The following is a 27,472-nucleotide window of genomic DNA, read 5'->3' on the forward strand; positions in this document are numbered from 1 at the left end:
CTAGAGGATACACCCCACTGCAACTAGAGAAAAGCCTTCACAGCAATGAAGACCTAGCACAGCCAAAAATAATATTTAAAAAATGGCATAAAGTAAAAATATGGGGGTGGGATTTTTTGGATGGATCATTAGCTAATCCAAAAGTATGGGGAACGTGTACAACATTAGTGGACAGTTTGATTGCTTGAGACCAGATTGTGGAAGGCCTTGGATGACAAGCTAAGAGATTTGTACAATACAGGTGATGGTCATTGAAGATCTATGGTGGATATTAGAGCAAAAGAACAACATGAGCAAAGTTTATGGGGAAAGTCTAATTTTACCTAATTATAATTAATGCAGGAATTAGAAAGAAAGAAACTGGCGATGTACAGACTTATTTGCAAGGATCTGATGCCAGGATCCTGAGAATTCTTAACCAAAGGTGGTAGTTTAGGTCTGGAAGGGATAAAGCAGAGAGAGGTTTTTGCGAAGTATTGATGAGACTCAGTGTCTTGTAGATATCTGTATTTCACACAGTAGAGAAGGCAAAGATAAGTTCTCTAGAAATCTACATGAGAGAACTACTAGACGTAGGTAATACAAATATAGGAACTAATGCAAGACCAGAATCTGTGTTTGATAGGCCAGTGTAATGTTTGACTGGAAATTTATGGCAAGTAGTTAATGCTAGTAATAATGGGCTCTTCCTCAGGAAAGGCACTGGGGCTGAGAAAGCAGAATTAAGAGTGAAGGAACTGGGGTATGATTTATCTGGTAGGAGTTGGAATGAGGAATGCTAAGATTTTAGAAGAGCAATTTGGAGGAGGTGAGAAGTAATGATATGAATGTCACAGAGGAAGATGTAATACTACCTGTAACAAATCAGACCCAGAGTGTGAAGAAATAAAGGTTAATGATGCTCTGGGCTATAGTGGTGTCATAGACAGAAAAAATCATGACTGAGATGGCGAGAATTTGGGGGTGGGGACATGCTATTATTGGGTTAGGGAATCATGAGAGTAATGATTTTTGTTTGTACATGTAATAAGATGCTTGAAGGAGAGTTAACATGCTGTTTCTAACAAGCTGCCAGAGATTTCTAAGAGTGGAATCAGATTGCAGACTTGGGACAGCTGAAATGAATGAGGAACTGACCAGTTGAATGAAAACAGAAGAGATAGAAACATAAATCTGATGTTAGAAGTAAAACAAATAAAGAAGGATCTCGTGGATTTTATTGGAGGATTATTGCTTATAACTGTAGGAGATGGAAGGAAATACAGCAACTCTGGAAAGGTGGTTTCAAAAAGACGGTAGTAATGACATTAAAAATGTGGACGAATTAAGGGAGTTGAAAATTGTGAAGTCATTGGAATTAGGTTTGGGTGGTGGAGTTCAGTGTTTCATTGGAACATGTAAAGAAGGGAGGGGGCAGGTGTAGGATGCAGGCCGTGGGACCAGCCCATGCTTACACAGCATTCATTTTAATTGGTAAGGATGCAGTTATGTTAACTGTGAGTCCTTTTCCTCTGGGGTTTAAAGTTTTTCTCTAATCTTTCTCTATTAAATCTCTAAACTTTGTTCTTCCAGAGTCTTTACTCCTTTCATATAGCCAACTTCAGAATGTTCTAGATATAATAGTCCTAGAAGCCCACTTCTGTCTGTTCAAATTTGACTCTGAAACTATGAATTAGACCTGGATTAAAATCTGAATTCCTCTAAGTTACCTAGACTTTAAGAATTCCCATTCTGAAAGCAGTAATTTAAATGCCTTCTCCTACATCATTAGCAATACTTTCTTGGCTCGATCTGTCCTTTCAATATAATTTAAGTCTGAAATTTGACCCTGTTATTTATATTTTAGTTTTGAGGATGCAAGAAGATTGGGGGAGTTAGGAGACTGGTAGGTAAATAAGTGTCAGTCACTCAGTTGTGTCCAACTCTTTGCAACCCCATGGACTGTAGCCTGCCAGGCTCCTCCTCTGTCCATGGGATTTCCCAGGTGAGAATACTGGATTGGGTTGCCATTCCCTTCTCCAGCGGATCTTCCCAACCCAGGGATTGAACCCAAGTCTCCTGCGTTGCAGGCAGATTCTTTACCATCTGAACGACTGCAGCTTATCTAGGAGACTGGTAGGTCCTCATGAAATACTAATAGCCTGGAGAGGTCTCTGACAGCTGGAAGTGCAAAATCCTCAATTTATGGAAAAAGTTTTGTTCCTAAAGCTCCTTTCTCCTTTGGTTGGGAGTGTACATTTGCTCTTTGACTCACAGCCAGAGCCGTAAACAATGGACAAGTTCTTGCAAAGGCCTCAAGTTGTAACATGTAACCTCATTGTCGAATCCAGTCTCCATTTCTAATCTTAGTCTAAAAGAGATTAACTCAAAATGCTAATATGTACTGTCTTTCCACCCCTCCACAATTCTCGGTCCCTCTTCTGTCCACTGCATTTAGAGTTGCAGGCAGACGTTCTTTTGAAAACATGGTGGTGGGCTTAGTCATAGACCCTAGGGCTCCAGAGTGCAGGAGAGCATTGGAGGAACACTGAGGACAGCATTGGAGCTTTTACCAGGGCCCTGAAGCCCTTAGGAAGGACTGTGAAGAATGGGGTGCTTGGAATTAACCAAGAGGGGGACCTAGCAATGTTGGGTCCAAGGGCAAGGATGCAAAGAGGAAATCAAGCTCTTCTAGTGACACGAGAGAGTAAAGAAGTGGAGCCCTAGCCCATTTTTGAGTCTTTTGCCCTTTATTTTAATTTTCATTTAATTCTTATGATAACCCTGAGGAGTGGGTAGGTCTTCTGCCCATTTTGCATATAAGCTAGTTGTGGCTCAGCAAACTAAGGAAGTTGTCAGTCTCACTGCATGCAAGTTGACACAGCTAGGATTTAAACCAATTCTGCTTGATTCAAATTCCTTCTGCCATACCACAGTGTGCAGAGGGACAGGAGGAGAAAGTGTTTAGATGCTATTCTGTGGTTGTATCTGAAAATCCAGGACCATGTGTTGTATTTCTTTGATTTCTCTTCCCCATTTGTTTCTTGTCTGTGATGTGTTCCTTTGGTAGACACACTCCTGCCCATCCCAGGAGACAGCTGGGGTCTGTTTACATCCAAAGCAGAAAGAGTTTCAACATCTCTAGATGAGCTGTCTGTGTCTCTTCACTACATTCTTTCTATCTGGAGGCAGGCAGAGCACAGCTGTGGCTGTTAGGCCAAGAGTACAGCTGTAGTCAGCCGCCAGTTGACACCACAGCACGTGGTGACATGGTCCCGTTACTCGAGTGTGCCCTGCTCAAGCTGCTGTGTGATTGACATTTGCCGGGACCACAGCTGTGGGAAGAATTCTATGTACTTTGTAGGAACAATGTCACTACGCTTCATACTCCATTTGCCTCATGTTCTCATAAAATTACCCTACATCCAAGCTTGTTTGCAAAAAGCCAAACTACTGGTTGTCCTACCCATGTACTGCTGCTGCTGCTGCTAAGTCGCTTCAGTCGTGTCCGACTCTGTGTGACCCCATAGACGGCAGCCCACCAGGCTCCCCCGTCTCTGGGATTCTCCAGGCAAGAACACTGGAGTGGGTTGCTATTTCCTCCTCCAATGCATGAAAGTGAAAAGTGAAAGTGAAGTCGCTCATTCATGTCTGACTCTTAGCGACCCCATGGACTGCAGCCTTCCAGGCTCCTCCGTCCATGAGATTTTCCAGGCAAGAGTATTGGAGTGGGGTGCCATTGCCTTCTCCAACCCATGTACTACTCTTGAGGAATTCTGGTGATCAATTGACTTTGTAGGTTGTTATTGCCTATGAGATCTTTGACCAAAACTATGTTTCATCCTGATTTTAATGTGGCTAAGTTAAATACTGGGGCTTCCCTGGTGGCTCAGATGGTAAAGAATCTGCCTGCAATGCAGGAGACCTGGTTTCAATCCCTGGGTCAGGAAGATCCTCTGGAGAAGGAAATGGCAACCTGCTCCAGTTTTCTTGCCTGGACAATACCATGGACAGAGGAGCCTGGTGGGCTATAGTCTATGAGATCGAAAAGAGTTGGACATGACTAAGCGACTAACACTTTCACTTTCAAGTGAAATATGATGTATATTTTGTTCAACAAAAAAGGGACCCAAAGGATAATACATCATTAATGCAATTGGTGGTGATGGCTGGTCGATTATTAACCTTGAGAAAAACAAACTCACTGACAACCAAGAATAGAAAATGTAAATTGTTCTTACTTAAGTGTCTTTATTAGGCCTCTTCTTCTTCTTCTTTTTTAGAGCTTAAAATGATGAAATGAAACTAACAGAAAGTATTTCCTTTTTTTCTATTTTTCAGAAAAAACCACTGTCTGCAATAATAAAGGAAGTCTGTGATGGGTAAGTGTTACTCAGGATTTATCCAGGGAGCTCCAGGCAGCATATTGAAAGGCAAATAAAATATTCTTGTGCAGTTGTTAAATATTACTCATTAAGTCACTATTTGACCTGCCTCAAGACACCAAGAATTACTGTGTAATATTTCCTTGTCTTTTCTACCAAAACATTCTCTCTGTTTCTCAAAGAGTGGGAAGTGTAGAAGTTCTGATATGTGGACATTGGAATTGATCTTATTTACTTTGAAAAGATGTGGTTCATTCATCCTATTCAGCAGGAAGCAGTCTAAGTTCCCGAAGTTGAGTGCACACTTCATCTGATATAAAATGAGAAGATCACTCAGGTCCCCACAGAAGATAAAATAATTTAAAAGACAGATCAGTGGGTGGTTGTGCTGCCACGTGGAACTTCACAAAGATAGTGAGCTTTCCTACTTCTCTTGGGCTGCTCTAACAATCCATGCATATGGAAGTTGCCTGAGGTTTTTTGAATTTTTAAGGCAGAACTATGAATAGAATTTTACCTGGAATTTGTTTAAGACCTGCGATCCTTAAATGGACAGAGGAGACTGGCGAGTTAGTCTGTGGGATCACAGAAGAGTGGGACATGACTTAGTGACTAAACAACAACAATTCTTAACTGAAACGTTCCAGTCTACAGCAAGCATACTGATTGGGGATGGTAGACTACAGAAACAACTGAAATGTAACAATTATCAAAAATTTAAATTGCATTCATTTCCTTTGTTTTCCTCTTTCTGCTCCATTTACTCCTTCATCATAGGGAGGAATGGAACTTTATATTTAATGAGCCCTCCCTCAAAGCTGTGAAGATAAAATACTTAAAGGGTGAACAATAGGCTTGGAATAAGATCTTGTCTCAGGGTCATGATAAGGGGGCTAAAGTCATTTTGTTTTAGGAACTACCCTGTGCGTATCTTGGGTACTGGCCCAGTTCCAATCACAGGGTGCTAAGTTCATCTAACTGTATCATATGAACATGAAAATGATTCTTTTTTGTTTTTGTAATCAGCTTTTGCTTGCATTTTTCAGATGGTCCCTTGCAAACCATGAATACTTTGCACTGCAGCATGCTGATAGTTCAAACTTCTATATCACAGAAAAGGTAGGTCAACCACGTTATTTAATCTGGAACACTTATATTTAAAGGAAATTAAAACATAGCTGATGTTTTCTCTGCTCAAGACTAAACATGCTGGTCTAAATTTTACATCTCTCACGAAAACAGAGTCTGCAAAGCAACCAACCGCTACTTTAGTATTAACAAGGGGATATTTAGCCCATTCAAGAGTAAAGACCAAATATGTTTCTGTGTTCTGTTTTAGCAACAGCATTTGCCTTCTAACAGTGAATTCACTAATGATCTCTCTTCCTTATTGCTTGGTTTAAGTATTTATTTGATACTTAATGACTTAGTCAAGCTTTCCTTTCTCAGACTTTTTTTTTTTTCCTCAGGATAACCTCTAAGCCCTGCTTAAAGTTATTCAAACAATGACAAAAACCATTTTGAAGGTGGCATTGTGTAGGCATTGAGTGTTCTGTGGTTCTTGGGAACTCTGCTTTCTTCGTGGGTGATTTTAACTGGGAAAATTGGAAGTGAGAGAAGGATTGTAATACTATAGTGGCTCTAGCAGGAAGTACAATTAATATCCTAGAGATTCTGTGGAGCAGGGAAAAGTAACATTTATTGAGCACCTGCTGTGTGCTGGAAACTGGGCCCGCCTCCTTACATCTGTTTGTTGATTTCGTCCACAAGACTAACCTGTGGTGGAAACCGCATTGACTTTGGTTAACAGATAAGAAACTGAATCGGAGCAGTCAGGTGGCTTAGCTAATATCTCAGGAGTGGTAAACCATAGAACCAAGAAGCCAGTTCAGATCTTTGTGCTTCTATCACTTTTCCTTTGGGGAATTCCTGGAGAAGTTTAGTATTCAGCTCGGTTTTATGGAGAGCTCACTGATAGGCGTAGGAGCCAAAATTGTCCTCATGGAGCTGATGGCCTTTGGGGTTGGTGGGGAGGAAGAGGATGGGGTCTCAGTTTTCATCACAGGAAGCTGGCCAGCTCTGGGACAGAAGTGAATATAGAGTGCTCCAAGAAAAGGGAGAACCGGGTGGCCTATGGCTCCTGGCTTGCTTTGTCCCAATCCGTAGAGCGATCTTCAGTGTCCCTGTGAATGAAATGGTGGCGGAAGGTGGAGGCACTAATAGGGTCTGTCCCACTGTGACTGCCCTCTCTACCCTGAGGAGGCAACAAGTGTTCAGTCCAGCCCTAAGGGAAGACAGCCAGAGGCCTGGAAATGCTTCTTAGAAATTGCTTATTCTTCCCAGATGGGTCCTGGAATTTTCATAGCTGATCATGTTTTCCTCTGCACACTGATGGCCAGAAAGCTGAGAGTTAACATGTAGCCTGGATTTCCTGGCCTGTGTTGTCTTTATTACTTGTACTTGTTCCTTTGATTTATTCCTTAAGCACTCAATTTTGTGTCTTTCTTTTCTTCTTGCTTCACTTTCTTAAGATTTTTCATTTATTTTATACTTATGTTGCAGGAAGGCGGACCCCTTCCAGGGCCTGAAACTGGGCTCTTGTCTAACACTCGGAAATGAATTGTCCGAGGAGACACAGGTGCTGACAAAGCAAGAGACTTTATTGGGAAAGGGCACCCGGGTGGAGAGCAGTAGGGTAAGGGAAACCAGGAGGACTGCTCTGCCTCGTGGCTCACAGTCTCGGGTTTTATGGTGATGGGATTAGTTTCCAGGTGGTCTTTGGCCAATCATTCTAATTCAGAGTCCTTCCTGGTGGCACACACATCGCTCAGCCAAGATGGATGCTAGCGAGAGGGATTCTGGGAAGTGGACGGACACGCGGTGTCTCCTTTCAACCTTTCCTGAACTCTTCGGGAGTTGGTGGTGGCTTATTAGTTCCATATTCCTTATCAGGATCTCCTGTCATAAAACAGCTCATGCAAATGGGTACTATGGTGTCTGGCCAGGGTGGGCGGTTTCAATCAGTGTGCTTCCCCTAACACTTATATAATCTGCATGCTATTTATGAGATAAAGAGAATGTAAATAAATAAAAGTTAAATGCTAGCAGTTGAATGTATTGTTTTTGATTCCTTTAAACAGAAGACTGTCTCACTTTACCTTGATCCACCTTTTAAAGGTAACTAAAATATTGTGACTTTGGGGGTATATTGGAAAAGACTGAATGGCTTTCTACTATTTAGGATACGATATGAAAAAATTTAAAAATTATGAAGTGATAAAAATATAGGACAACAGATATTATAATAGAGTTTTTCAACCACCACCAATTAGTGGGAAGTGAAATCAATTTAGTTGGTTGCCGTAACATTAAAAATTAGAATATAATAAAAGTAGGCCAGAGTACATCACTCATGTTGTTTCTGAAAAACTTGGGTCATACACACACACACACACACACACACACATATAATACAAGTATTTTGTGCTGGTTTTATACCCTAGGTTGTGGCCCAAAAGCCACTGAGTCACAACAGCTCTGCCTTTGATAAACCATGTTGGTTTGTGTCCCCTAATGACTGTCCGTCTTCTGTCTTCATTGTCAGGAGACCTCAATTTATTGGTGATTGCTAAGGATGGGCTTCGCAGACCAGAGAACATCAACATCACAGGGAGCATCTTTTTTAAATGGAGATTTCTCAGATCCCAACCTCCGAGACTCAGAATGGGTGGGCCTTAGATATGGCCTAGGATTTTACACTGTAAGGGCCCTCTGGAATTCTGATGCAGATACTCAGGGACCATTAGGAAGAACACTGCTCTGGGACCACTTTTCTGAAGACTTGGGGCCCCAGTGTCCCAGGCACCGTGCACCATGAACAGAAGTCGTATGCTAAGTTTCATTTAGGAGGGTGTTGATGTACGGTCAGTTGTTAGAATAATTTAAAAATTCATATATTGTTTATACTTTTATTCCAACTAACATTAATATCTACTCAGAAAATTCAAACTACTCAAATCAAAAGGAAAATTATTATTTCATTGGGCATGCTAGTTATTTTCTCTGAGGAGATCCTTAACATTGAATATAAAGGGACTGCCACCTTAATCTGTTACGTCTTCACTGCCCAATAGCAAGGATTCTTCCTTTACTAAAAGTTTAAGGAATGAGAAAGCTCGTTTTTTGTTTGTAAATAAAATGTCTTCACTCTTCCTCCTGCAGCTGTCTCTGGGCATAGCACATGCGTGTGACACAGAACTCGATGCACGCAGGGCAGGAGATGGACCTTGCATCCTGGGTCCACAGGGGTCAATCTGAGCCACCTTCAGTCTGCGGTTAGGTCCATCTAGTTCTTTGCAAGTATTCCTAAAAATAGAGTCCATTTCCCATTTTGAAGTGATGTATTTAGCATCATCTTGGTTACTTACAGTCCAGTGAGTTGTTAGGCAATATTTGCGTTACCATGGTAACCACTGACTAATTTTTGAAACTTGTGCATATTCTTAGTTACTGACTTTCCCTTATATATGAGGTGGTTCCCCTCCCACTGGCAGAGATAAAATATCACCTGTAATTTTAAAGAAGAAAAATTCTCCAGCTCTGGCAGGACAAGCTAACATATTCTGTAACTGACGGATGTTGACGGTCTTCTAAGATCCTCAGGAAGGCACCTCCCCTGCTTTTCTCACGTTATCCAAGCCCATTTTCTGAAATTGTCTTCATTTGCTTATTGGGCCATTAACTTTTGTTTTTCAGCACAAGGGAAAAAAATGTCATATTGTCGAGCAGCGTTCAGCAGAAGCATAGCATGCAAATGCTTAGAGAACATTAAGATTCAGCTATTTACAAGTTCAGATTCTGCCCCAGAAACTTTATATTTCAGAATGATGGCTCAGAGACAGAGAGAGAATACAAAATAAAAAGTGAATTGTGTATTTTTCAGCTTTATTGAGGTGTACTTGGACAAATAAAATTGTGAGATATTTAAGCATATGTCATGGTGGTTTGATATACATACACATTATGAAATGATGCTTATCTAGTTTGTAACACAGGCATCACCTCTAATTATTTCTTTGGTGAGAACATTTAAATTCTAGTCTCTTGCCCTGTGCTGTGCTTAATCGCTCAGTCATGTCCAACTCTTTGCGATCTCATGGGCTGTAGCCTACCAGGTTCCTCTGTCCATGGGGATTTTCCAGGCAAGAATACTGGAGTGGGTTGCCATGCCCTCCTCCAGGGGATCTTCCTAACCCAGGGATTGAACCTGGATCTCCCACACTGAAGGCAGGCTCTTTACTGTCTGAGCCACCAGGAATACTGAGCCACCAATACATCCAAGAATACTGGAGTGGGCAACCTATCACTTCTCCAGGGGATCTTCCTGACCCAGGAATCGAATCGGGGTCTCCTGCATTGCTGTCGGATTCTTTACCAGCTGATCTACCAGGGAAGTCCTCTAATCTCTTAGCACATGTCTATACAATACAGTGTTATCAGCTAAGTCATCATATTTTACATTAGATCCTGAGACCTTAGTCATCTTATAATCCGAAGTTTTGTACCCTTTTACCAACCTCTTTTTATTTCTACCAACCTTCAGCTCCTGACCACTTTTTCTACTCTCTGTTTCTCTGCCTCAATGAGTTTGACTTTTTATTTTTTTAAAAAAATTCCACAGATAAGGGATTCCATGCAGTATTTGTCTTTCTCTGTCTGACTTCTTTCCCTTAGCATGATGCCATGAAGGTACATCCATGTTGATACAAATGGCCAGATTGCCTTCTTTCTTATGGCTAAATAATATTCTGTTGTATATTTCTACCACATCTTCTTTATTCATTCATCCATGACATCTCTTAGGTTGTTTCCCTATTCTGACTATTGTGAGTAATATTCCAATGGATGTGGGAATGCAAATATCTCTTCAATATCATGTTTTCATTCCTTTGGATGTATCCCCAGGAATGGGACTGTTGGATCGTGTTTTAATTCTGTTGTTTTTTTTTTTTTGAGGAACCTTCATGTTTTCCCTAGTACCTATACCAGTTTACATTCCCACCAACAGCGTATGGGGGTTCCCTTTTTTTTCACATCCTCACCAATACGTATCTCTTTCTATGTTTTGTTTTTGATAATAGCTATTCCAACAGGTGTGAGGTGATTTCTCATTATGGTTTTAATTTGCATTTCTTTAATGATGATACTGATTAGTCATATACTTGTTGACTACTTGTCTTTTTTGGAAAAATGTCTATTCACTTTCTCTGCCCATTTTTTAAAATTGGAGTGTTTTTTTGTTTTTGTTTTTGCTATGGAGCTGTGTGAGCTTGTTATTTAATTTGGATATTAGCCCCTTATCAGATATATGATTTGCAAATACTTTTCTCTGTTTCATAGGTTGCCTTTTCATTTTGTCAGTGCTTTCCTTTGCTGTGAAGAAGCCTTTTAATTCAATGTAGGCCCATTTGTTTAAGTATTCTAGTAGAATTTGTCTTCTGAAAAGATAATTTTATATATAGAGAGAGGGCTAAAGTGGGTGGTCCATTATCTTCATGTCAGTCTGATGATGCCAGTATTATTATCTCCATTTTACCATGAGCAAAATGAGACAGAGAAAGATTATGCAACAGCTTGTTTAGGTCGTACAGATGGGCAGTGGTTGAGCCGAGGCTTGGACCCTGGTGGGTCTGCCTCCAATCTACCTATGTCACCTCCTGGAAATCCTGGAGTCCCTACCACCTGGGCCCTAGTTTATGATGCCCCCCTTTTTTTGCTGACACTAGGCCATTGATCCTGATGGTATTAATAATTGCCTCAGGACAATAAATATAGGCTGTTACAACCTGTGAGCATTGGTTACCGGCTTTAGTCTGTGCGCATGTCAGACGCTCAGTCATGTCCAACTCTGGGACTCCATGGACAATAACCCACCAGGCTTCTCTGTCCATGGGCTTCTTCAGGCAAGAATACTGGAGTGGGTTGCCATTTCCTTCTCCAGGGGATCTTCCTGACCCAGGGATTGAACTCACATCTCCTGCATTGGCGGGTAGATTCTTTACCACTGAGCCACGCTATTATGACCTCCTTATTCCTTAAGATGGCATGGAGGAAGTTATAACAGATAGTCTTCTACTCAGTAGAGATTAGCAAATACATTTTCATTTGCCTTTGGTCTGGATTATCTAAAATAGTATCATTGATTAATACTATATTTTTTAAGGAAACAGGAAAATTGCCTTGTTATCCTTAACCCTAATGCAGAGAGGTAGGTTCCCTGAAAGCACAGGGCATGGTAGAAGGCACCTTTAGGAGATCGTGTACTGGTGGACCCTTGAAGTTTTCTCACAGTTTCACAATGGTATTTGGTCCCCATGTGCTAAGACCTACCTCAGAATGTGTGAAGTATAGTAATATACCTTGGCAATTTCTTATTTCCGGAAGTTCTTATTTTGTAAAAATAGAGATAGCCATGCCTCATCCAGACTCGTCTTTGAAGCTGGCCCCAGGAACCTTTGGGAAGGAAGTGGCGTCTTTGAAGGGCACCCCTTTTTAGTGCCATTCCTACATCCTAGATGCTGTGGGTTCTCAGACAGGCCTTGAGCTTCCCAGAATCCCTGGGCAGACAGGGATTGCGTTTCCCTGGAACTTGTGTGTCTGACTTGGGTCTGGAGACCACTTGATTACCGTGTGGAATTCAGTCCAATTATTGTGAACTGTCAAGCTTTGGGCACTATAAATAGTTTAGTGAGATGAGTCCCTTTCATTCTCTGTATCCATGGATCTCAGGGTTTAGTGGGGGAGAAAACATTGAAGTGAGCACTGGTTTTGAGAAAGAAGAGGAAGGAATCAATTTATTATAGAAGAGAGGAGGGATCCAAAAAGGTCCTGGAGTGGGCTAACCATGTCTGATAAGAGATTCGAGGGGCTAATGGGAAAAGTACTCATTCAAAGACAGACATCTGCTTGTGTGTTTTAAGCACTTTGGCAGGTGAGCTGGGGCGTTAGTTGGGGGATGATAACAACTGTCCGGAACATATGTTGGATCCTTGCTTTGTGGCAGGCACTAGGCTTAGCGCTTCACATGGGCTCTTTGTTGCACTTGAGTCTTCACAGGAAGCTTGTGAACCGGGTTTTATTGGTACCTGCTCCATTCTACAGAGGACACAACTGAGGCTCAGGGGACGTCAATAAAGATCAGGGATGGGCTCAGGTCTGACTGAAAAGCCAGTGTCCCACACTCTTGGGCCATGTTGTGGGACAGGCAGGAATCTCGGCAGTTCTCAACATGCTGTGCTGCAGATGGAAGTCACACCAGTTCTTGGTACTGGAGAGGGAAATCCATCTTTCCATCTTCTCTTCTACCTCCCTAGCTTCCTCTACTGACAATCCTTATTCTGATACCTCTTGGTCCTCCAACAAGCATTTGATCCTATTTATATCCATGACCCAATAACTCAATTGCATCGGCATTGCTGAAGAAAGTAATCTGCCTTAGAAATTCCCCAGAGATACACACATTACCAACAGAATTTCTTTTCCCATTGGGACAAGTTTGGTGAGCCCAAGGGAGCTGGTTCCATCCCTGTGTGGGCAGCTTGGCTTTGTACAGAGACGGTGGGTGGTGCTTCTCAGCTAGGTTGGTTGACACAAGTGCATGAGTCCCTGTTGGTCACTAAACAGATTGAGAACAGGGGTGTCATGTGACTGGCTTAAGAACATTGTTGTGTAAACAATTTAAAGCATTAGACATCTTTTGTAAACTTGGTTCATCTTTTAAAACTGCCTACAATATTGTGGAATTTAGGATATTATTGGGAATATCATTTTCTTCCATATGAGTATAATGTGAAAAGTGTGAAATTGTTTTTAAATGATAAAATTATAGGTGATAGAGGTAATAGTAGGGTTTTTCAGATCGCTGGTCACCACTTGTTAGTGGGTGTTAAATCAGTTTAGCAGGTTGAAGGAGCATTAAAATGGCTATAATAGGATAGAAAAGATCAGGGTGCATTACATGTGTTGTTTTGTGAAGCATTTGTTTCATGTGCTTCATATGTAATATACATGTAGTCATATTTTTTATCCTGGGGTCAAAAATGTTTGAAAGTCACTGAAAATATTTACGAGGTGGGGGGGATTCACTCGGGAGAATACATACAAGTGCTGCATATTAAGTAGTTTAAGGAAGTTTCATGTTTGGAACGTGTTCTTTGTTGAAGAGTGGAATACACACACACAAACACACACCCACACACCTACTACCATTGCCACCCAACAAAACACAAAGCAAACTAAGGCATGTCTTTTCCTGGGAAGCTGCCTGTCCAGTGGCTTCTGGGAGTCCATATGTCCCTTCTCTATTGCCCCCAACAGCTGAGGGACTGGGAGTTGATGCCTTACCCTAGCTGAGCCCTGCCCCCTTACATTCTCTCCTGGAAATCTGAACTTGAGAGGTGAGTTGGGCGATGGTGTTTGCTGGAACGGAAAGGACATATGGAGTCAAAACTACTGGGGTGTCAAGGCGAGTGCATCTTCCTACAAGGTGAACACCGGGCTGCAGAAAGGATTGAGACTTGAGATAGGTGGGGCTGAAGGCCTGTGAGGAAGCCAGAGGAGGGGAGAGGCTTCCATTCCTATTTCCATTCTGTTCTCTGTTTTCTGTCTTCGCATCCCTGTGAGAGGATCTGCTGTGGCATTTCAGTTCTGCCCCTGAAACCACTGTATGCAGGTCTCAGTTACTCTTGTTCAAAGAATTTTCACTCAGACAGGCATTTTAATTTGAGCAAACCAGAGCCCAGGAATGTTGTAAATTTCCTAACCCAGCCACACATCCGTACGAGACATCCCCTTTTCTGCTACCTATGGTGAAAGATTCTGGATTTGTTCAATAGAATCCACTGTGGCTGCCTCAGCAAGTTGTCCCTCAGCCAGGTGCAACCAGCATGGGTTGCGACCTGCTGATCTGGGGAAGCGCCTCCAGGACTGGCACTCAGCAGGCAGGGACGGGCAAAGAAAGATGTGGGACTGGCACTCAGCAGGCAGGAACGGGCAGAGAAAGATGTTCCTGCTTTTCAGCTTGCCCCAGCCTTTCAGCTCTTCTGAGGCTTCTGACTCCCAGTATTTCTCTCTTGCTGCCCCTTTGCCCCATCTCCTGCCTTTCTCACACTCTGCTGCCTGTCTCCCTTTGATCCTCACTCTACATTCACATGTGCCTTGCTGCTGAATTCTTCCTTTTTTGATTTGTAACCGAACCTGACTTCTGGTATGGATGCTCCTTGCCCTGTTGGCTGCTTGTGTGCCTGTCACCAGTCTTTAGAAAGTACTGGACTCTTCTAGACAAGCTGCTTGTCCTGGATCTACCAGCTCATAATCCAAGGCTGTCCAGGGAAAAGAGCCATGCATGCATGCATTTGAGAAAAGTAACTTGTACTGACCTCCTGTATGTGCCAGGCACTGTCCTAAGCTTGAGATTTTTTTTAGCATCTTAATTGAGATATAACTCATATACATAAAAACTACCATTTAAGTGTGCAGTGGTTTCTAGTATATATACAAAGTTGTACAGCACTTTATTTTTTAGATAGTAAAGCTGTGTGGTTTCTAGTCACGTCATTTTTAAGTTCCAATCTAGCAGCTCTCGATGTAAATATAGATCAAGGCCTCAGATCTAGAGATGCAGATCCAATAGATCAAGTCTGGGGTTCAAATATTTTTAACAAGTCCAAGTGGTACCACCAGTGCCGCATTTGACCCTCACCCATTAGAAGTGTGAGCAGCCTCTGGACCTTTCTCATTATTCCTGCATGCAATGTCTCAGCTGAAGAAAAATGCATGACCTAAAAGTTATCAGCTATGTTTTATTCAGGGGCTTTACTGAGGACAGGACACAGCTTCTCAGATAGCTTTTATCCAAAGAGATAAAGGAGGAACCAGGATATGTGGGAGTTTTTGCTGAAAAACAACAGCAAACATTTAGTCAAACATCAAAGATTCCTGCTACTCATAGAAAACCAGGCATCTCAAGTTAATGATTTTAGTGCTTTCTATGTTTGGGCAGATGCAGAGTCTGGACTCATTGCAATTATTCCTTAGATATGCATCTTAAGTATCTAGGGTCAGTATCCAGTTTTTTTCTCTATCCTAAATTGCCCTCAGGGCACGCCATGGAACCTGGCTACTGTGGCTGATGACTTTATTGGGGGCAACATTTGTTGTTTACCAGAATGACAGGCAGTGTTTTTGGCTGCAGAAGAAAACCCATATTATGAATTCTTACCAGCCTGTAGTCCTGTGTGCTCCCTAATAATGGAGACAGCGTTCGCTTGACTTTCACTGTTGCTGAGAGAGAATGAAGTCCAACCTCCTTCCTTAACCTGGCTGGCAAGGTGTGTCACAGTCTAGCCCCAGTCAACACATTTAATTTGCTATCTTTTTCTTACTCTCTGCTTTAGCCAAATTGCCTTGATGTTCCCCAAATAAACTTTGCTCTGACTCCTCTGGTAGCTGTACTCACCTGCAGTTCAGTCCTGCCCAACCCCCCCACTCCCTCCTATTCTGTTTCAGGTACCTGATTAGATGCTGGGTATAAAGAGATGAAATGGCAGACTCCTTGCTTCTGGGGGAGGTGAGTCTTAACAAGGAATACACATGGGAAATAATGCCATTAAAATAACTGCCATTTCAGGACAGTCAACCCTTCTGTCCCTACCAATTCTAAATTATCTGAGCTGAAAGAGACCTTGGGTGCTTGCCTGAAATAATCTTCACCCCAGTGTTGAAGATTAGTGTCTTCATTCAGTCCTTAGCTCTAAATCCCTTCCCTTGGCTCTGTTGTTGTAGGAATGATTGTCTCTTTAGTTTATCATCTCTTAGATTCATTTGTTAGCTAAGCAGGATCTGCATCTCTTGACTGTTGCCTTAAAGTGTGACTTAACTATTTGTGGGCTAATTTTTATCCCCCCTCCCACCAAGTTGCAAGTACTTTACAATCAAAACCTTCATTTTTCACCTTGGGGGCCCTGTACAGTGTCTCATGTGGTTCCTCGAACATATTCTGTAGGTATTCGAAGATTGCTTGTGGATTTTATGTGATGCAGTTTTTTGTGTGTGTAAGATAAAAGGTACAATTAGTTGCTTAATAAATTATGTATGATATTGGTTAATTCAATTACCAGAATATGCACATACACTTTCAGATTATTCACAGTGGAGGAATCCTAGGGTGAATAAATGAATCTTAATGCTCCTCTTAAGAGTCTTAAATCAGTGTTACAAAGTTGGCTTTCAGTACTCCACCACTGATTAATTTTCTTTCCCAAAATAAGTATATACGTACATACATACACACACATAATATTTATACTGTGCTGGATGTCGACTAAAATTTTTAAAGATTCGTGAGATTTCACAAGATGCTACTTAAATCCAGTCTATGGATTTCAGTACTTTCTTTAGAATCAGTGACCTGTTTTTGAGAACTCACAGCAATAGCTATGGGAAGGGAAAAATAAGAGACCCTCTGGTAACTCATGTTGTACAAATAATTCATCATTAGGCAGATGATCAAACAGTAATACAGTTTCAAAGTCAGTATGATCATGTATTTTTGTTGTCGCAGGCAACAACCTCTAAGAACCAAACTGTAGGTGTGACAGAAAATTAACCCCAAATTTTGTGATTTATTTTGTTGTTCAATTCTGAGAAACTGAGTTTTACTTTATTTCACCCTGGGGGATCCATTAATACTCTTGTGGCTCACCCATCTTTGGTTCTTTATCAGGGAGTTGACTCTGTTTGAAACAGTGATCACAGAAGATCAGAGAGAATTCTAGGCTTAAATACATGCTTTAGAGTTTCCATGAAGGAAAACAGGGGCAATAACTTTGAAACCTTGTCAGCAGTTTCTGCCCACCCCACACACTCTTTTTCATTAAATGGAGGCGAGACAGGATAGTCACAGTCCACTGTAGTGACACATTTTCCAATAACCAAGGAACAAGTGAACGCAGCTGTTTGTAGTTGGAATTATATGTTCATTTGGTGAAAACAGGGCTTCCTTGGTGGCTCAGTGGTAAAGAATTGGCCTGCAATGCAAGAGACACAGGAGACGCAGCTTCGATCCTTAGGTCAGGAAAATCCCCTGGAGAAGGAAAAGGCAATCCACTCCAGTATTCTTTTCAGGAAAATCCCGTGGACAGAGGAGCCTGGTGGGCTATAACCCATGGGGCCACAAAGTCGGACATGACTGGAGTGACTAAGCCCACAGCACACATGGTGAAAGCAAGTCACTCAGAACAGAAGCTGTGGTGAGAGTCTTGGCCAATAGGAAAAGCACTTTGGAATTTATCCTGTTGTGTTTGCTGTGTCTTAGACCTTTCAGTTTGGGTAACAAAACCGCCATAGACTGACTGTCTTAAAAACAACAGTTGTAGAAGTTGGAAGTTCAAGATGAAGGCGCTGGTAGATTCAGTATCTGGTAAGGGACTGCTCCCTGGTTTATAGCTGGCCATCTTGTCACTGTGCGCTCCTAAGACAGAATGGGAGAGACAGCTTTCATCAGGGCGCTAATCCCATTCACGAGGGTTCTGCTCCTATGACCTAGTGAAGTGAAGTCGCTCAGTCGTGTCCGACTCTTTGCGACCCCATGGACTGTAGCCCACCAGGCTCCTCCGTCCATGTGATTCTCCAGGCAAGAATACTGGAGTGGGTTGCCATTTCCTTCTCCAGGGGAATCTTCCCGACACAGGGATTGAACCCTGGTCTCCCGCATTGTAGGCAGACGCTTTAACCTCTGAGCCACCAGGGAAGCTCACCTCCCAAAGGTCACACCTCCTAATACTATCACATTGAGCATTAAGGTTTAACAAATGACTTTTAGGGTGCCACATGTGAACTCATAAAATTTTATTATCATCCCTTAGACCTTACATTTTGAGTTTCTCCAAGTCAGGAACCAAAAGATTATTAATATTATTAATATTTACTTTAAGGACTTACTGGATTTTTCCCAGTTCAGTTGTCAAAGACAAAAGGGCAGGATGATAGCCACGTGATACTTGGGTATTTGGTTCCTGGCGTGTTGTTGGGATAGAATGATAGGTACTACTCTTGGGTTCCCTCAGACCTTTCTCACTCAATTCATCAAGCCCAACTTGTGAAAATGGAAATATGCACACACATTGGTATGTATGCATATAGGCATCAGACAGTTCTAAATTTCCCTAGGAGCTATCTAGCCCTGGCATTAGGCTTCAGCCAGCCAGTCACCCTCCCTCTCCTGGTATCTTTGCTCTTAGTGACTCAAAGTAAACTGGCATTAGACTTTCTGAAGTCTCTGAAAACATTTGTGGGGTATTTTTTTTTAAGTTTTCTAATTAAGAGTTTAGGAATTGGGCAGGAGCTATCATTTTAAATCATTTGGTGCTTTTCCTCCAGAGAAGACTTGGAAGAGTATATACTTATTTCAGTATGAAGAAAAAAAACAAAAACAAAAACCAGTCTCAGTTGAGTCATGTAAATGAGAGGGAGCGAGAGAGGGAGGGTACCGACTGCCACCAGCATTACTCAGATGTCAGTGGGTTTTATGACATATTATTTAATGTTTACCACTGACTGTTGGATAGAGGCTATAACAAGATGATTACACAGGCAGCTAACTTTTTTGCTTAGGCTCCCTAGCTTGTGTTTGGTAAGATACGGCTGCTTCTAGAATTGCAGGCAAAAATAAATGCCAGAGGTCATGATAATTCCATGTTCTCCAGTTCAGCTATTAAACCAGTGAATAGATTGACTCAAGTACTGAAGCATTTAACTGTAATGTTCAGATACAGAAGGAGTGACACATGGGTTTCCCGCAAAGGCAGACACTTATTTACCAAAAATGACCCAGAATACCCTTGTAAACAAAACAAAAGACAGTAAAAAGCAAAAACCTGTATCAGTAGAGGAGATTCTGAGAACAGCTCTGTGACATTGTATTTCAAAGCCAGAAACCTAATTGCAAATTTCCTGACCACAATCCCATTCATGTTTTTATGCTCTAAGAATGAGGTTTAGTTCTGAATAGCTATTGGACTATGTTTCTCAAAGTTTTAAGATAACACAACATTCTGTGTACCAAAGGTAACATAAAAAAGTCATGAAACAATTGTCATGATGTTGTTAATTTTATTATTTTTTATTGTTTTCTGTTTTGTTTTATATTTTAAAAATGTTTGCTAGGACCCGTCAGGATGACTTCATGACTATCACTGGCTGTGACCTGTAGTGTGAAAAGCATTTTGTTACACTCTTTGCTCTACAAGGTCACAGACAAAGTTAGATATCCTCACCTTTGCTATCCCAGTATCTAGAACAATGCTTAAAAATTTAATTAATGAAAGAATGAATGCCCACAGCAATAATGTGTCAGTGACTTAAAGGCAAACTTGAGGAGCAGGCATGACCGAAAGGAGGAAGAGAAATAAAACGAAGATAAAAAGTTTGGTAGAAAGATTGGGAAGAGGGCAGAGGAAGGAGATCTGGTCGCAACCCCAGAAAGGTGGTGTGTCTTCAGTGTTTTCTGGATACGGCCCTCTGTGACATTTGGGGTTTCAGGATGCCCACTTTCTACTGTAATCAGAGTTAAGTTGCAGTAATAATTATTGCAAGATCATTTCTTTTTTATCTCCATAGTTCCCATTCATTTTTGCATCAAAAATACCCCATGTTTAGTAACATAAAACAAAAACCTATTATCAGCAGAGATGATTAGTTATACTTACTGGGTCAGCCTTTTGGACATGGCAAAGCAAGGATAACCTGTCTGTGATGACGTCTAGAGTCCCATCCGGGAAGACACAAATACCGGGGCCGGAATCATTTGGAAGCATCTTCACTTGTATGTCTGGCTCCTGGGCTGGGATGACTCAAAGGCTGAGCTCCAGTGGGATTGTACACTGGAGTGCCTTCCTGTGGTCCTTCCATGAGGCTTGGGTTTCCTCACAGCATGGTGGCAATATTCCTAGGAGCTCCCTGGAAGGGCACTTCCTGAGAACCAATATTCCAGGAGAATAGAGCAGATGTTTGACGCTTTATGACCTAGACTGGTAAGTTCTGTCGAAGCTTCTGCTGTAGTCTATTGCTGAAAATAGACCAGATTCAAGGGGAGAAGATATGGGCCCCTGCTCTCCATGGAAAGGATGGCAAACAACTTTGGGGCTTTTTAATTAAACCACCACATGCCACATCACTTTACCTTTCTCCTTCAGGGAATAGCTGTTAGCGGAGTTACAATTTTCCAGAAGTTATCCAAAAATTAAACTCGATCTTTTACTTTTGCTTGATTTTAATGTTTTAAGCTAAGAAGAAGAAGACAAGATAGTTAAAATAAGAAGAATTGAAGAAAGTTTACATCATTAAAGCACAGAGCATCAACGATGTGATTTTTCACGTTGACAAAGGGTACAGGTAGAGGAATGATTTATTGCTTCTTTTTCTTAAGGGTGGCAGGAGGAAGCTGGGTAAATTGAGCAAGTGTTCAGAGGAAATTAGAATTAGGCACTTGGATATTTATACCTCCTTTTGAGTATAATTTTTGGGGAAATGGGTTCACTTCCTTTACCATGTCTGAAGACTGTAGTTAAAAAATAAGTGTTTTGTTATCATCAGCGGCACCTGTAACCCAGTCACAGGTGGGTTTTTCAAAGACAGTCTTGTTTTTGGTACTGTGACTAAAGAGAAAGCTGAAAAATACTTGTTGTGTTAATTGCAGTCCTGTCCAGGTTCTGGGGTGGTGTCGGACAAGTTAACCTTGGTTATCAAGTACATTCTTTAACCCCTTCTCACTCTTACAGGGGGAAAATTAAAAAAATAAAAAATAGCTTTAAAAGTGATTCATTGTGATCTTATTTAAGTTTTTCCATTTCATTTAGAGATGAATAGGAAGGGATGGTTCCTCCTCTATTCTTATTGTTTTGATGTATTTCTTCTCTTTTCTCATTCTTTCTCTGTCCCCAATGTTTATTTTTAATTCTCCTGTGGCCCCTTTTCTTCCTACTGATTCCTTTCAGTCTATCTTTCCTCATTACCATCTCCGTTTTTAGAATATTAACTATCTTTTTAAAAGTTTCTCTTCCTAGTCTCTCTTCATCAACTTTTCTTTCTCTCCCTCTCTCTTGAAACTTTAGACTGGCAAGCACTGTAGTTAGGTTTAGAGTTTAGATATGAAAAATAGTGAGGTGCCACTTTACTAATTTAATGCAACTTACATAAAACTTTCCTTTTTTTGGTATCTGCTACTCCTAAGCAAACAGATATGAGATCTTCAATTTCATTAAAAAATTTATGCACACAGATAAACACGTTGGAGACATATTCGAAGTAAACAAGAAGAGTAAAAATTGCTTTAATTATCAGAATCCTAGTATTCAGAGAAAACCACTGACATTTTAATGTAAACACTTCAGATATATTTGAGTATGCATAATTTGCTTTGCAAACTTGGATCATAGCATATACATTCTTCTCATAACTTGCATTTTAACTTAATGTATAATATGCATCTTGACACGTTAATACACTCTACCTACTTCACTATGTAATGACAATTAAATGGGATAATGCTGCTAAAACACTATGCCAGGCGCTTTGCCCCTGGTCATCCCTCAGTGAGTTGTATTTCCTATGTATTTGTCAAACTTTCTTAATGACTGAGAAGTATCCAACTCAGTTTTAAAATTAGTTCTTTTTGTTTGTATTTTAGGTTGTTTGCTTTTTTTTTCTTTCTTCCCCTCTCTCTTTTTTAAGATGCTAAAGTGTCCATTCCTTAAACTGAGTCTTTTAGTAATTCTTTAACTATTTCCTTATAAACTATCAATAGAACTTGAATGAAGAATCAAACTGGATTATCCTGACTTACACCCACTGCTTATTGATGAACCCCTGTGTGTCAGGCATGTTCTTGTGTGATTTCGTTCAATCATTAAAGGTTTGCAGGGTCTTGGGGAGGCTTGGAGTTTTAGGTCGCACAACTTTGAGTGTCATCCTTGGAGCTGAACTTGGGATCTTCTATATTATTGTGAAGAAGATTCCATTTCAGAGGATTTTAGAGATGGCTTAGCAATTGCAGACATATTTGAATTATCTGGCCTTTTAAACTGTTGCTTTGAACTATTTCAACATGAATAAAAAAGATCAACATAAACTCTAATAATAGCCTCATTATTCTTAACTAAACCTCCCAGGATAAGTTGCCTTTAGGCAAATCTCAATATGAAACATTTTCTTGCCTTCATCCTTGTGCATATATTTACACTTATAAATGTGTCATTGACTGGAAAGATTGGACTGTTTTGTTTTTAATCAAGCATATACCCGCCCACTCAAGTAAAATCATCCCAGCAGATTTACTGCCCCAGAACCTGAGTGCCTGGTTCATGTACAATTAGGGATAGTTCAGGCTTCATGGCTTGGGTACACATCAGGTGTCCAGTAACAGGAGGAGACCTAATTTTATTCCTTTCAGTAAGTTTTGGGTGTCTTTTGCTTGACTTCTAGTGTTTATTATGAGGAATGAGAGTTGAGGTTAGTTATACAGATTTGACTACGCCATAGCCTTTGACTGTGTGGATCGCAACAAACTGTGGAAAATTCTTAAAGAGATGGAAATACCAGACCACCTTACCTGCCTCCTGAGAAACCTGTATGCAGGTCAAGAAGCAGCAGTTAGAACTGGACATGGAACAACGGACTGGTTCAAAATTGGGAAAGGAGTACGTCAAGGCTATATAGTGTCACCCTACTTATTTAACTTATATGCAGAGTACATCATGCTAAATACCAGACTGGATGGAGCCCAAGCTGGAATCAAGATTGCCAGCTTGATTCAATATCCTCAGAAATATCAATAACGTCAGATATGCATATGACACCACCCTTATGGCAGAAAGCAAAGAGGAACTAAAGAGCCTCTTGAAAGTGAAAGAAGAGAGTGAAAAAGCTGGCGTAAAATTCAACATTAAGAAAACTAAGATCATGGCATCTGGTCCCATCATTTCATGGCAAATGGATGGGGACACAATGTAAACAATGACAGCGTTTATTTTCTTGGGCTCCAAAATCACTGCAGATGGTGACTGCAGCCATAAAATTAAAGCACGCTTGCTCCTTGGAAGAAAAGCTATGACAAACGTAGACAGCATATTAGAAAGCAGAGGCATTACTTTGATGACAAAGGTCTGTATAGTCAAAACTATGGTTTTTCCAGTAGTCATGTACAGATGTGAGAGCTGGACCATAAAGAATGCTGAGCACCAAAGAATTGATGCTTTCGAACTGTGGTGCTGGAGAAGACTCTTGAGAGTCCCTTGGACAGGAAGGAGATCAAACCAGTAAATCCTAAAGGAAATCAGTCCTGACTGTTCACTGGAAGGACTGATGCTGAAGCTGAAGCTCCAGTACGTGGCCACCTGATAGGAAGAATGGACTCAGTGGAAAAGACTTTGATGCGGGGAAAGATTGAAGGCAGTAAGAGAAGGGGACAACAGAGGACGAGCTGCTTGGATGGCATCACCGACTCAATGGACGTGAGTTTGAGCAAGCTCTGGGAGATGGTGAAGGGTAGGGAAGCTGATGTGCTGCAGTTCATGGGGTCATAAAGAGTCGGACATGACTGAACAACAGCAAAACAGATTTGGCAAAAATATGCCCTATTATTCCCTAACCATCTTGAGAAACTCCTGAGACTTCAAGGTGATATCTTAAAGGACATCATTTATAGCTATTACATAATACATAGCTGGGTATGGTAGGCAGAATTGTAAGTTAAGGTGGCTCCTGAGATTCCCATCCCCTACTGTTGCATGCCCTGTATAATTCCCTCTTCTTGAGTGTGGTCTGGACCTGGGAATATGATCGTTTTACTCCTGTGGTTACATCACAGTGTATGTCAGAGGATTTGCAGATGCAGTTAAGATCCTTAATCGCTTGACTTTGGGTTGACTTTGGATTCATCAAAAGGGAGACTGTCTTTGTGGACCTGACTTAATCAGACGAACCCTTTAAAAAGGGTGAAGCATTAAAGAGATGCTTCACTGTTGGCTTGAGAAGGTGTAAATTGCCAGGTTGCAGAGAAGACTACAGGCTAAAGACCTGAGAGCCACCTCAGAGCTGAACGTGGTCCCTGGGCAACAGCTGGCGAGGAAATAGGGAGAAGCAGGATCTTCGTCAAACAACCAAAGAAAACAAATTAGGCAGCAACTGGAATAAGCTTGGAAATGGTCTCTGAGTTCCAAATAAGGATGCAGCCAATTAACACCTTGGTTTTATCCCTGTGCAACCCTAAACAGAGGGCCCAGTTAAAATGAGCTATCCTCCTGACCCATAGAGATTGTGACATTACACATTTGTTTAAGCTTCTAAGGTTGTGGTAATTTGTCTTGCAACAATAGAAAACTAGCATACTGTATAGATGTATCCAGGTTTTCTCTATATTGAATAAGATAACAAAACACAGAAACAAATTGAATGTAGAAACTCGTATTATTGTAACGACCATCCATAATGCCAGATATTGAATTTTTATGTTAATAAAAAAGCCTCATTATTCCTGCTGATAACTTTAATAAAATATACATGTACAAACCTAAGCACATAAAACATGATAATATTGATACAAAACTTCTTTGTCTATTTTCGGTTCTGAGGGATTTCTTTTCCCTTTCTAGAACAAAAAGATTTCATTATTTGAAAATCATTGGCTTGACTAATAGGCACTTTTTAAAAAGACTGCATTTTGGTTGTTTTAAGAATGTAACTTTTGGCAGGGAACAGAAAAGTGGGATTGTGTGAGGCTAATTTATAGTCAGCACATTGTTTTTAAATATATGTGTGTCTTTAATTGTTCCCTCATTACTAAGTAATGCATAGATGTAAGGAATCCAGTCACTACTTTTGAGTCAGGCAGATGAGTTTTGCGGTAGTGATGGTTTTTTAAATAGTGATTTAAAACTTTAAAATCATGCAGTATTTCAAACATCAGAAAGTACAGAAAATGACATAACTAACTCCCGTATATTCAATCATCTAGATGTTAATAGATGTTAACATTTTGCCTGTTGCTTCAAGTTTTGTTTAAAAAAGTGCAAGTCCTGCTATAACCCTGCTTAATCTTTTTTCCTGTCTCTCCTCCTATTCCTCCCTCCCCAGAAGTAAATTCTAGCCTGAAATGGATGTATATTATTCTCATGAATTTTTATAAATTTTCTATGTCTGTTTGTATTTTTGAATAATATAAAGAATTGTTTTATGCTTTAAATTTTAAATTATTGGTATCATACTGAAGGTAACTTAATTTTTTCACTCAAAGTTATATTTTCAAGATAAATGATAGGTAATGTCCCATGGCATGAACAAAACAGTTGATTTTTTAAAACACAGTTGATCACCATTTTTCTGCTGACAAGCAATGAAGTTGTTTCCCCAATTTTTGTATCATAAATAATACTGTCATGAATATCCTTGTTCATATATTTATGTGACCCCATTTGAACATTTCTCTAGAATAGAATGTAGGGAGCTGTTGGGTTGTATCTTTAACTTTACTAGGAGTTGCCAAACTGCTTTCCAAAGCATTTCTTTTAGGCTAGTCCCACCAGGCTTCCCTGTGGCTCAGAGGTTAAAGCGTCTGCCTCCAATGCTGGAGACCCGGGTTCAATCCCTGGGTTGGGAAGATCCCCTGGAGAAGGAAATGGTAACCCACTCCAGTATTCTTACCTGGAGAATCCCATGGATGGAGAAGCCTGGTAGGCTACAGTCCACGGGGTCTCAAAGAGTCAGACACAACTGAGCGACTTCACACACACAGCCCCACTCACAAAGTAGAGTCCTCTTCCCTTCTTTTTACCCAGTACTTGTTGTCATAGTACGGCTTTGTTCTTCAGCCACTCAGTCATGTTCGACTCTTTGTGACACCATGGACTGCCAGGCCTCCCTGTCCCTCATCATCTCCCGGAGTCTGCTCACTCAAGTCCGTTGAGTCGGTGATGCCATCCAGCCATCTCTTCCTCTGTCATCCCATAGTCCTACTGATGCTAACTGGATGGAGGGTGAAGGCGTGTGGATTTCATTTGTATGAAATCCTATGAAACCCTAGTCCACTAGTCCATAACTGTTTAGTTTTCTATGCTGTCTGTTGTTAAATAGATGTTAATAAGACCAGTTTAGTATGTTTGTGCTTCCCAGGTGGCACTAGTGGCAAAGAACCCACCTGCCCATTCAGGAGATGTAAGAGATGCGGGTTTGATCCCTGGGTCAGGAAGATCCCCCAGAGGAGGAAATGGCAACCCATGCCAGTATTCTGGCCTGGAAAATCCCATGGACAGAGAAGACTGGCAGGCTACAATCCATGGAGTCACAGACAGTCGGACATGACTAAGTGTCTGAGCACAGTATGATCAAACTAATCACTTTTCCTTTTATTGCTTGGGCTTATTATGTTTTGTCTGAAAGCACTTCCTCTAGTCATATATTATAAAGGTATTCTCTTTTATTTTCTTTCAAAAGTTAGAAAGTTTTGATACTCATTTTGATTAAAATGGATTTAACTTATGGATTAATTTTGGAAGAAATTTGCTTTTATTAGCATACTGTCTATCTCCTCCATGTGAACAATATATTTTCCCATTTATTAGAATGTCTTTTAACCTGTTTCAACAAACTCTTATAATTTCTTCCTCAAAGTTCTTATATATATTTATATGACTCACAATTTTATGTCTATCATAAATTGTATCTGTTTTTAAGAACTTCTACTCTTTATACCTATTTATGTATAGTTCATTGAGTGTTTCCTATATAGAAAGTTTTCTACTGAGTTTAATTTCTGCAAATACACTAGATATATTTATCAGTGTATTTCCTGTTTTTTATTATTAGCAAAATTAAGTATCAGAGCGATTAACTTGAGGATTGTTTATGACTAATTGTACAACCTGGATTTTAACTCAGTTTTATCTAATTCTTTACTTTTTGCTAAAAGCCTTTCCTTTTAAATCAGCTAATGTTTTTCTGATGTATGTCACCTTGTTTCGCAGTATCTTTTTATAGTAAAAACAAAAATCTCATTGTAG

The 27,472-nt window shown here is 40.7% G+C and overlaps 1 protein-coding gene across 4 annotated transcripts in view; it reads left to right on the forward strand.

The window, feature by feature from the left end:
* Positions 1 to 27,472, forward strand: part of ELMO1 (engulfment and cell motility 1) — a 583,566-nt gene that overhangs the window by 142,378 nt on the left and 413,716 nt on the right. For 3 of the 4 annotated variants that reach the window (XM_055590394.1, XM_055590392.1, XM_055590395.1), the window contains exons 3-4: positions 4,321 to 4,361; positions 5,411 to 5,483. In XM_055590394.1, coding sequence (XP_055446369.1) covers positions 4,321 to 4,361; positions 5,411 to 5,483 — 114 coding nt within the window. Of the gene's footprint in view, positions 1 to 4,320; positions 4,362 to 5,410; positions 5,484 to 7,391; positions 7,542 to 27,472 lie in introns of those variants that run through there. The other variant, XM_055590396.1, reaches the window with a different exon arrangement.

Source organism: Bubalus kerabau, chromosome 8 (assembly GCF_029407905.1).
Source record: "Bubalus kerabau isolate K-KA32 ecotype Philippines breed swamp buffalo chromosome 8, PCC_UOA_SB_1v2, whole genome shotgun sequence".
Lineage (NCBI taxonomy): Eukaryota > Metazoa > Chordata > Mammalia > Artiodactyla > Bovidae > Bubalus > Bubalus kerabau.